The 12,138-nt window shown below is 47.4% G+C and overlaps 1 protein-coding gene across 4 annotated transcripts in view; it reads left to right on the top strand.

Annotated features, from left to right (window-relative positions):
* The window catches only part of SLCO2B1 (solute carrier organic anion transporter family member 2B1), a 165,272-nt gene that overhangs the window by 137,288 nt on the left and 15,846 nt on the right, over nt 1–12,138 (top strand). For all 4 annotated transcript variants that reach the window (XM_031653102.1, XM_021926322.2, XM_021926321.2 and 1 more), the window contains exon 8: nt 10,156–10,258. In XM_031653102.1, coding sequence (XP_031508962.1) covers nt 10,156–10,258 — 103 coding nt within the window. The remainder of the gene's footprint in view (nt 1–10,155; nt 10,259–12,138) is intronic.

Here is a 12,138-nt window from a genome sequence, read left to right as displayed (position 1 = left end):
GGGCGAGGCGGCGGGCGCCTGTAGTCCCAGCTACTCGGGAGGCTGAGGCAGGAGAATGGCGTGAACCCGGGAGGCGGAGCTTGCAGTGAGCTGAGATCCGGCCACTGCACTCCAGCCTGGGTGACAGAGTGAGACTCCGTCTCAAAAAAAAAAAAAAAAAAAAACCATGCAAATTATATGGCACCCTCCACCTGGCCACCTTCACTTAACCCAAAACAAAGGGCTTTGATCCTTCATACAGCCTTCGTTTCATGGGATGAGCCGGGGGTTCAGATGTCCTTCATAAATAAGAAATGAATCTCTGGGTTGGCCACTCCCAGATTCCTTAGCTCAGAACTCCAAATGAGGCTGGCTGTGGTGGCTCACACCTGTAATCTCAGCACTTTAGGAGGCTGAGGTGGGCACATCACTTGAGGTCAGGAGTTTGAGACCGGCCTGGCCAAATGGTGAAACCTGTCTCTACTAAAAATATAAAAATTAGCTGGGTATGGTGGCGTGCACCTGTAGCCCCAGCTACTTGGAAGGCTGAGGCAGGAGAATCGCTAGAACCTGGGAGGCATTGGTTGCAGTGAGCCGAGATTGCGCCACTGCACTCCAGCCTAGACAACAGAGCAAGATTCCATCTCAAAAAAAAAAAAAAAAAAAAAAAGAACTCCAAACGCACATTCTGTTTAGGCCATAGGATCATTCTCAGGATATGCTTAAGAAGCTAGTACTGTCAGGTGCATCTACCATGCAATATGGTGGCCGCACCATACCAGCCAGGCTCTGCTACTTACTAATTCTGAAATCTGTAAAATGGGTATAACCGTAACATCTGCATCTCGGCGTCTTTGTAAGAATGAAGTGAGGCAAAGCGGTGAGGTGGGCAGTTCAGTGCCAAAGCGCAGGCACAGGAAACAGGAGGGCTTGTTCTTGGCATCTTTCTCGGAGCAGGCCAGCTCTGAAGGGGAAAACTAATAGAAAAAGTGTCTTTTTTCTAACCTTATATGCTTTTCCTTTTTACATGGTTTTTAACTTTTTTATTTTTTAAATTTAGTTTTTCAACCGACAAGTAAAAATTGTATGTATTTATGGTGGAACAAGATGTTTTGATCTATGTATGCATTGGGGAGTGGATAAATCAAGCTGTTTAACACATGCCTTACCTCACTTCCTTATCTTTGTGTGTGTGTGGTGAGGATACTCGAAACCTACTTTCTTAGCAATTTTCCAGTATGCAATATATTGTTATTAACTGGACTCATTATGATGTACAATAGATTGCCGGAACTTATTTCTCCTGTCTAACTGAAATTTTGTATCCTTTGACTAACAACTTGCTCTGGTAACTACCCTTCTGCTTTTTGCTTCTATGAGTTTGACTTTTTTTATTCCACACCTGAGATCACGCAGTATTTGTTTTTCTGTGCCTGGCTTATTTCACTTAACATGATGTCCTTAGGTTCATCCATGTTTTCACAATGACAGGATTTCCTTCTTTTTTAAAGCCAAATAGTATTCCATTGGGTATACGTACTACATTTTCTTTATCCACTCATCCATTGATGGAGTCTTTGGTTGAATCCATATCTTGGCTACTGTGAATGGTGCTGCAATAAGCGTGGGAGTGCAGTTCTCTCTCTTTTCTTTGATTTAAATATATTCTTTTATTTGAAAATTTGTGTTTTTTCATTTTCTTTTTAAAAATGTTTTCAAATTTTTATGGGTGCATAGTAGGTGTATATGTTTATCAGGTACATGAGTTGTTTGTTTGGTTGGTTGGTTGGTTTTCTTTGTTTGTTTGCTTTTTGAGACAGAGTCTCTCTCTCTCTGTCACCCAGGCTGGAGTGTAGTGGCACAATCTCGGCTCACTGCAACCTCTGCCTCCAGGGTTCAAGTGATTCTCCTGCCTCAGCCTTCTGAGTAGCTGGGATTACAAGTCCCCGCCATCATACCCAGCTAATTTTTGTATTTTTAGTAAAGATGGGGTTTTACCATGTTGGCCAGGCTGATCCCCAACTCCTGACCTCAAGTGATCCACACCCGTCAGCCTCCCAAAGTTCTGGGATTATAGGCATGAGCCACTGCGCCCAGCCTACGTGAGATATTTTGAATTGGTGTACAATGTGTAATAATTATATCAGAGTAAATGGGGTATCCAACACCTCAAGAAACAAGAAAGAATTTATCATGTCTTATTTTTTAAATTTATTTTTCAATGTATAACCAATCAATAGAATGTATCATTTCTTTGTGTTACAAATGTTCCAATTATACTCTCTTAGTTGTTGGTTTTATTTGGTTTGTTTTGTTTTTTTGAAACAGAGTTTCACTCTGTCACCCAGGCTGGAGTGCAGTGGTGCAATCTTGGCCCACTGCAACCTCCACCTCCCGAGTTCAAGCAATTCTCCTGCCTCATCCTCCCAAGTAGCTGGGATTATAGGCTACAGGCTCCATGTTGGCCACGCTGGTCTTGAACTCCTGGCCTCAAGTGGTCTGCCTGCTTTGGCCTCCCAAAGAGATGGAGTTACAGGCGTGAGCCACCACACCTGGCCCTGGTCCCTCTCTTAGTTTTATTTATTTATTTATTTATTTATTTATTTATTTATTTATTTATTTATTTTGAAATGGAGTCTCGCTTTGTCACCCAGGCTGGAGTGCAGTGGCGCAATCTTGGCTCACTGCAACCTCTGTCTCTCGGGCTCAAGCGATTCTTCTGTCTAGTAGCTAGAATACAGGCATGCACCACCATGCCTGGCTAATGTTTGCATTTTTAGTAGAGTTGGGGTTTCGCCATGTTGGCCAGGCTGGCCTTGAACTCCTGACCTCAGATGATCCACCTGCCTCAGTCTCCCAAAGTGTCTTTGTTATTTTTAAATGTATAATAAATTCAGCTCTCTGTCTCTTTAATATACTGATTTCTAACCTAAGGTTAGAAGTTCGAGACCTGCCTGGCCAACATGGCGAAACCCCGTCTCTACTAAAAATGCAAAAAATTAGCCAGGCGTGGTGGTGGGCGCCTGAAATCCCAGCTACTTGGGAGGCTGAGGCAGGAGAATCGCTTGAACCCAGGAGGCGGAGGGTGCAGTTGGCCGAGATCGTGTCATTGCACCACTCCAGCCTGAGTGACAGAGCAAGACTCTGCCTCAAAAAAGAAAAGAAGAAAGCTGGGAACGTGTTTCATTCTTCACGGAAACTCAGCTCTTACTGAAAAAACACTCTCTTTCATGGGATGGGAGGAAGTTAAGCAGATCTCCCATCCCCGTGGTGCTTCCCTTGATGACATGTGAAGGAACCCGAGGCTGGCAGAGCGTTCCATATCACCCCAGAGTCCACATTGGCTCTGTGGGTCAGGGAACCTAGCCCCTGGACAAAGCCTTCTTTTAACAGGAACTCAGCTGTCACCACAGATAGTGCCTGGATCCCTGGGGGCCCAGCAGACAGGAGGGCCTTCCATGAGCTGAGCCACACACAGCACATGGTGTCCAGCAGGCTTGCAGCAATCAGCAAAGAGCCCCCAGAGGGGAAGTTCCAGCAGCCTTCTCCATCCAGGGCTGCTGACCCAGGCAAACACAGCCCAGATGGGTCGCACTGCAGTCCCTGCACTGAGCAGAGGCGTTTCCTGTTTCTGGAGCCCATTGTTACTCAGCTGTCCTCAAAACAGATGAGGGGGCAAGCAGCAGAAATCTGTGGAGAACACAGGGTCAGGAGCTAAGGACAGTTAGGGCTCCCAATAGCCACAGAATATAGCCAAAATCTCAGCCTGGCCTTCCAAACCACCCAAGTCTGGCTCTGGCCGGTCTTTTGGCCCCAGCCCCTGCCCCAGTCAAGCACCGCTGTAATCAGGTTGGTGTCCCCACTGCGTCCTGCACAAGACAGGCTCCTTCCACCACCGTGCCTCTGCTTCAAATCTGCTCTCCCTTTCTATCTACCCAAACCCCAAAGCTCACTTCTCCCTGGATGCTGCCCCTGACCACCCAGGCCCTGAAGGTCTGTCACTCCTCTCCTGTTCCAAACCCCATGCTCTTTCACAGCAGGAGACAGGACTGAGACAGGGAGACTAGAGAACCTGGGTTTGGTTTGAGAGCCTGCTCTGCCAATAACTGCCTGGGTGACACTTCCCCTTTTGGGGCCTCAGTCTTCTCTTCTGTAAAATAGGTGCAATAATAATCCCTGCACCAGACAGACCATTGTGGGAATTAAACGACATGATGGATAAGAAAGTGCAGTGTAGCTGGGCGCAGTGGCTCACCCCTGTAATCCCAGCACTTTGGGATGCCAAAGCGGGCAGATCACCTGAGGTCAGGGGTTCAAGACCAGCCTGGCCAGCATGCTGAAACCCCGTCTCTACTAAAAATACAAAATTAGCCAGGTGTGGTGGTGTGTGCTTGTAGTCTCAGCTACTCGGGAGGCTGAGACAGGAGAATTGCTTGAACCTGGGAGGCGGAGGTTGCAGTGAGCTGAGATTACACCACTGCACTCCAGTCTGGGAGACACAGCAAGGCTCTGCCTCAAAAAAAAAAAAAAAAAAGTGCAGTGTAGACCAAATAGGAATGTACACATGGGAGCAGACGACATTGTGGTTGTTTTTACTCTTTATGAGAATAGGGAACCCAGGCAAGGAACTCAGAAGATTCTGCTTACCCTGCCCCTTCCTGATAAAAAATGTTGGGAAGTGATCAGTCTGTCCCCAGCCTGTCCTCCTGTTTCCTGGGGCAGCACTCACTCCAGCACTCTCTCTCAGCTATCCAGGACCCTCCCATCACTGTGGCGCCCCTCCCAGACCACTCTCCCAGAGCTCAGATGGGACTCAGAAGGGAGCAAGGATTCACTGAATCTCTTTTAGGCAGCATGTCCAAAAGAAATGTTACATGAACCACATATGTAATTCTAATTTTTTTGTCCACATGCAAAAGTAAAAGAAATTAATTTTAATAATACATATTATTTAAACCACTATATCTAAAATATTCTCATTTTAACATATAATAGTAAAAAATTAATGATGAAACATTTTCCTTTTTTCATACTAAGTCTTCAAAATGCAACGTGTATTTTATGCCTACAGCACATCTCGATTTGGACTGGCCACATTTCAATTGCTTAGAGCCATACGTGACAGGTAGCTGCTGTATGAGGCAGTGCAGCTCTAAGGTATAAATGAATAATCCACGCAGGCTGCCTTACTCAAAAAAATAAGAAAAGGTAGGATTTCAGGTTCCTTCAAATCATACCACAAACATTCTTCCAGTCCTTTATCAGAGCTGTCTGACTCAGGGGGCTTAGTGGATAAAGTATGAGGTTTTTTTTGAGTCAAGGTGTTGCTCTGACACCTAGGCTTGAGTGCAGCGGTGCCATCATAGCTTACTGTAGCTTCGGACTCCTGGGCTCAAGTGATGCTTCCACCTCAGGCTCTTGAGTAGCTAGGACCACAGGTGCACGCCACCATGCCCAGCTAATTTTAACATTTTTGTAGAAATGAAGTCTTGCTATATTGCCCAGGACTGTCTCAAACTCCTGGCCTCAAGCAATCCTCCTACCTTGGCCTCCCAAAGTGCTGGGATTATAGATGCGAGCCCAATCAAAGCATGAGTTTTCTACTCAGGCAAGCTTGAGCTCGGATCTGAGTCCTGCCACTCTCTAGTTATGTGATGCTGAACAAGTTGCCTACCTTCAGAGCTTGTTTGCTCATGTGTAAAGGAGTGTAGGAATGGCTGGCAGGTCCCAGTGAAGATGGAGCAGGCTCATGTATGCATAGCTACCAGCCCATATACCAGTGGCCTGGCATGTCCTGGAATGGTAGTTCCGCTAGCCCTGGTGTGCTCTGTGGACCCTTGGCCTGTCTCGGAACCATCAGCAGTTCAAGAACTCCCTGGGAGCATGATGGCATCTCCTCTTGCTTTCATTTTTTCCCCCAAAAGCCTGGCATTGGCTACACCCACTGCTGGTTAGAACCATCTCTTGCACTCCTCTTTCAATTGAACCACTATTTCACCCTAGGCCCTTGCTAGGCACAAGAGTTTGAACAGAAAACAAGATAAACGTGAATCCTGCTCTTGCAGAGCTCAGGGTCCACAGGGGAGAAAGCTGTCAAATAAGGTTTGCCTCAGACCTAAAGCATGTATAAAATAGACATTCTTTATTTTATTTAAAAATCAACTTAATTTCTACTGTGAATGCCCATCCTGCCAGATCATCAAGAAATTCAATCTCAGCCTTTCTCAGAGCTCTCTGACCAAGGTGAAGCAAAGGTCCTGTGTCTTACACAGTGCCCAAGCACCAGGGCGCCCCCCGCTCAGCAGACATCAGCATCAGCCCACTGTGGTCACTATGGTGATGCCCACTTGCCATCCTGGCCCATGTGGTTCCCTTACTGTGCTTGGAGAAGAGGTCTTGGTGAGGCTGGGAACATGGGAGCCCAGCCTCCCTAGGTCACCGTGCATCCTGCCCCTTGGAGGTGAATTGCTTCCGTGGGCCCTGTCTCAGAGGGTACGTGGCACCTTGCTGCTCATGGAACCCACAGACTGCTCTGTCTCTGCCCCTTCCTCTTTTCCAGGCTTTATTTTAGGGAAGATGGTATTCTTTTCCCCTCATCCTCAGAGCCTCCCTCTCTGCTCACACCCACCACAACACCCAGCAGAATCTCCTCAAGGGACTCAAACTCTGGAAACAAAAGACAGGAAGGGAAATCTTTGCAACCTATTACTGCTTTCTGACATGTCACAAACATCCCCTGAGGACAGGAACCCCAGAGCCCGCTCCCTGCTGGAATGAAAGCAGAGAGAAGAAAGGGAAAAAAGCCCAAGGGAACAAACACATGAATTAATATTTGAATGAATTGTCCTGCTGGGACAGACTAGTCTTGAACCAGCCACATCAGGAGGCCAGGTGGGGGAGGCATGGAACAGGGGATCCCCCCAGAGGTGGTGGCTGACATGAAGCTTCTGAAATGTGGGGAAATCCAGAATTTGCCTCATGATGATCTCAGAGAAAATGAGATGGGAGAAGAAAGAGAAAGTGTCAGACCCAACCAGAGTGTAAGTCCTGTAGGAACCTCACAGGCAACATGGGAAGAGGAGGCAGAACCAGGAAGTCCAAATGAGCGCTCTCCAGCCCAACAGTTCCTTCCCTATGGCCCATGGCATCCTGGCCCTGGACTTGGGGAAGCCTTGGCCTGCACACTCCTAGTTACAGGGAGCTTGCTTCCTTCCAGGGCAGCCTCCTCTAAACTACTGTCCACACTGCGTGTAAGTCTTTTTTTTGAAACACTCTATCGCCCAGGCTGGAGTGCAATGGCACGATCTCAGCTCACTGCAACTGTTACTAGAAAGGGTCCAGATCCAGACCCCAAAAGAGGGTTCTTGACTCTCATGCAAGAAAGAATTCAGGGCAAGTCCATAAAGTGAGAGCAAGTTTATTAAGAAAGTAAAGGAATAAAGAATGGCTACTCCATAGGCAGAGCAGGGTGTTCCCGAAGGTAAGAGGAGGAACGCATCCACCCTAGGTACAATATATGTTTATATAGGATGAAAAAAGATCATGGGGAGATGTGCTCTGCTACAAGGGTTTGTGATCAAGGATTTTCTTAATTACTATATTTTGCAAGAATCGATATTATTATCTTTAAAGCAAAATTAGGAATGCTTCTGCTCTCAGGACATCGGGATATCAGGACACTCCTAAGTCTGGGTCTATTTAGTAAACATTTTCAATCTGTTCCTTTAACCATCAACATCTAGAGGCTAGGAATGCCCTGACTTTCTGGGAATGTAGCCCAGCAAGTCCCAGCCTCATTTTTCCTAACCCTCAGTCAACATGGAATCGTTCTGATTCTAACGCCTCTGACACAATCTCCATCTCCCTGGCTCAAATGATCCTCCCTCCTCATCCTCTTGAGTAGCTGGGACTACCAGTGTATGCCACCATACCTGGCTAATTTTTTTTTTCTGTGATGGAGTCTTGCTCTGTTGCCCAAGCTGGAGTGCAGTGGCACAACCTCAGCTCACTGCAACCTCTGCCTCCCAGGTTCAAGCAATCCTCCTGCCTCAGCCCCCCTAGTACCTGGGATTACAGGCACGCGCCACCATGCCTGGCTAATTTTTGTATTTTTAGTAGAGACAGGGTTTTGTCATGTTGGCCAGGCTGGTCTTGAACTCCTGACCTCAGGTGATCCACTCGCCTCACCCTCCCACAGTGCTGGGATTACAGGGGTGAGCCACTACGCCTGACTGATTTATTTTTATTTTTATTTTTATTAGAGACGAGGTTTCGCCATGCTGCCCAGGCTGGTCTTGAACTCCTAAGCTTAAGCAATCCTCCCACCTCAGGCTCCCAAAGTGCTGGGACTACAGCTGTGAACCATCACACCCGGCCTCGGCATAAGTTTTCCTCCAGGGAATTTTTCGCTTTTAATTCTGACCTCAGCCTACATAGAAAAATGTAACTAAATTGCACTCCACTTGCTCACTTATATTCAAATGACCCTGTGCCCATAGCAACTTCTCCAAGATTTAGTTTCCTCATCTAAAATATGTGCACAGTAATAGTATCTGCCTCACAGAGTTTTGTTAGAGAAATGTAGGCAGAGTACTCTGTGCCCTTGGCGTTGGTTGCCCCCTTCCTGCAGAGTATACCAGTGAAGTGCTCAGACTCTGGAGCCAAGATGTCTGGATTCAAATCCTAGCTGGACCACTTATTATCTGTGTGGCTTGAAACAAGTTATTTTCTCTCTGTGTCTCAGTTTTATTACATGACAAAAAGGGATGATTATGGTATCTACTTCATTTCTTAAAAATGATTTTTGACGCTTATTTCCTTCTCCAAGTTGTTGGTAGGGACGTATATACTTCAGGAGGTTGTGAGGTTTCAGTAAGTTACGCATTAGTCATTAGAACAGTGCCCAGCTTGGCCGGGCGCGGTGGCTCAAGCCTGTAATCCCAGCACTTTGGGAGGCCGAGATGGGCAGATCACGAGGTCAGGAGATCGAGACCATCCTGGCTAACACGGTGAAACCCTGTCTCTACTAAAAAATACAAAAAACTAGCCGGGTGAGGTGGCGGGCGCCTGTAGTCCCAGCTACTCAGGAGGCTGAGGCAGGAGAATGGCGTGAACCTGGGAGGCGGAGCTTGCAGTGAGCTGAGATCCGGCCACAGCACTCCAGCCTGGGTGACAGAGCGAGACTCCGTCTCAAAAAAAAAAAAAAAAAAAAAAAAAGAACAGTGCCCAGCATATAGTAAGTGCTTAGTAGGCATTAACCGTTATTTATCATTATTTCCTTTCTTATTTCTGACAATCAGAAGATGGTGATTGCGCCCCCTCCCTGCACACACACAATATTCTTGTCCCCTCTTTTTCAAAAGTTGCACATAGGCGGTCCCCACCCAGGTGGAGGGACATACTCCAGGGTGTCCATGGGCATCTTCACAGCTTGGACCCAAAGCTGAGCCCATCCTCTGGGTATGACCTGATTCATCCAAGAGGAGCAGTGACAGTGGGAGTGAAGATTGACGGGACTGGTGTGTTGGTGTTTTGGGTAGCATTGGTGGTGATGATGGAAGTGGTGATGGAGATGAGGCTGGTGATACTGATCTCAGTGAAGACAATGGTAGTGATGATGATGATAGAGACAGTGATAATGACGTTGATGATTCTGATTATCATCATGGTGGTGGTGATTCTGGAGGTTCAGGTGACAGTGATAATGATGATTGTGCTGGTGGTGGTGATCACGACAGAGATAACAATAGCAATCATCATATTGTGGTGGTAATGTCATGACTAAATTTGTCATTTAGTCACAATGATATGGGTGATGTGAATGAGGGTGATATTTAAGCTGAAAGGAATAGAAATGATGACGATGATTATGGTGGTGATTTTCCTAAAAATGTTGGTGATTATTATGATGTTAATAGTGGTCATGACAACTAACCCATGTGGATACTGGTGATGATGAAGTTTAACCACAAGAATTTCATTCATTCTTTCAAAACCACTTGTTGGGTACCTGTAGGGCCAAGAACAAATGGAACACTGCAGGCCTCAGTTGCTCCTGAAGATATGACAGGGCCCTCACCCTCTCCTCTCCAAGAGCTCTCCTCCCCAGCCCACAGCCCACTCTGAATGGGATCGCTGGTATCCAGCAGACTGTCCTTGGTTTTATGTCTCCTTCAGGACAAGGATTCTCCCTCTAAGCAGAGCCCTGGGGAGTCCACAAAGAAGCAGGATGGCCTAGTCCAGATTGCACCAAACCTGACTGTGATCCAGTTCATTAAAGGTAAGTCAGCTTAGACCAGGTTATGGGGAGCGAGGGCCAGAGGGGCCCTCGAGGCTGTACGGGATCCAGTCCTTCCCGCCTTTCTTGATTCATCTTCTCTACCTGCAGACCCCGTGTGAGCACCATCTACTTCTTGTGAGTCTTTGCACATGCAATCCTCTCTGCCTGGACCATCATTTTTTATTGCTTTCAAAATCTCCCCTATGGGCCAGGCATGGGCCAGCAAGGCCACTTCCCTCCCTCTTTGGCTCTCAGAACCCTCAGGGCTTCTAGATGAGTTCAGGTCTGAGCCTGTGCTCCTGAAGGTCAGGCCTTCTATGACCCTTCCTCTATGACCCTTCCTCCCCTCCCACCCACCACTGAGCCTGCAAATGGGAGGCCATCAGGAAATTGTGAAATTCCCAGGCAGTGGCATGGGCAGAGAGAGCTCTGGGATAAAATCCAGAACCTGGGCTTTTGTTCCTGATCCCTGCTCTCTTCTGGGCCTCTGCTTCCCCATCTATATAGCAAGGAGGAGACTCAATGATCTAAGGTCCATGAGGCTATTATCCTGAGACTATGAACGCAGTCTATCAGTAACCAGAGTACGCATTATGACCAGGCCATTGTTTCTCAAGAGCATGACCCCAGGAGCATTGAGTGAGTGCCTGCCGTGTGCCCAGCTCTTACAGAGCTCCGGATGGCAGGTCAGAAGACTTGGATTTGAGTCCTGCCCGTAACAGTGACCAGTGCACAATCTTAAAGAAGTTAGTTTCCTTTTCTAAATTGAGTTTCCTCATCTGGAAGATTGGGTCAATAATCCTTGTTCTGCCTGTCTCAAGGGCTATCATGAGAATCAAATGAGATGAAAAATGGAAAGCCTCTTTATGCTATTAAAAAAAACTGCACTCATATATAAGGTACAATTATTTCAATTATTACTCTTGTTCCACTGTTGTTCTGACCATGCCCTAGGATAGTAAACTGAGCTGCCTGTGGTTTAGGAGGGTACTATCCACAGGGGTTGCTTCATTCCTTACTGAGGATTTCTGCAACAGGAAGGAATTAGGCCTATTCTTGGGAAGAACTTCCTAAGATTTGACGTTGGGGCAGGACATGGTGGCTCACACCTGTAAACCCAACATTTTGGGAGACCGAGGCAGGAGGACCTCCTGAGCCCAGGAGTTTGAGATCAACCTGGACAACATAGGGAGACCCTGCCTCTACCAAAAAAAAAAAAAAAAATTAAAGAATTAGCCAGGCTTGGTGGTGCATGCCTGTGGTCCAAGCTACTGGGGAGGCTGAGGTGGGAGGATCGCTTGAGCCTGGGAGTTTGAGGCTGCAACGAGCTGTGATCTCACCACTGCGCTCCAGCCTGGGTGACTGAGAGAAACCCTGTCTGAAAAAAAAAAAGACTTGATGTTGGGATATCGGTAATCTAGCCCCCAGTTTTTTCAGCATTCTCAGGGAAAGAGAGGGCTTGGACTCCATGCATGGTGCTGGGCCTAGAGGCAGGGGCTGGGACTCCCTAGCCTCAGGCCACCCCCAGATGCTATTAGGCCCCAGAACGCTGTGCTGCTGAATTGCTTATTAATCACTGCTTGGGCTTCTGCCCGGAGGGAAGCTGCTGAAATTGGAACCTAGAGCAAGTGTTCTAGGCCAGATTGTCTCTGGTAGTTTCAGCTTCTACATGAGCCTGCAGGGAATCAGGGCAGGGGTGCCTCAGGCCCTGTGGCCAGTGAGCCAGCCTGGCTTCTGCTGAGCTCCAGGGGCCAGTCTGACTCTAGGGTCTGGCCTTGACCACCTGGTGCCAAAAGGAAGGCCAAGGGAGGAGGAACTATGGTCCTTCAGCTGGAGGTGCCCTATACTCTTGGGGAAAGATAATTCCTGAACTAGGAAAG

Source organism: Papio anubis, chromosome 12, assembly GCF_008728515.1.
Source record: "Papio anubis isolate 15944 chromosome 12, Panubis1.0, whole genome shotgun sequence".
In the NCBI taxonomy this organism is placed as follows: domain Eukaryota; kingdom Metazoa; phylum Chordata; class Mammalia; order Primates; family Cercopithecidae; genus Papio; species Papio anubis.
The sequence above is the reverse complement of the archived record's forward strand: the minus strand, read 5'-3'. Positions and strand labels throughout refer to the sequence as shown.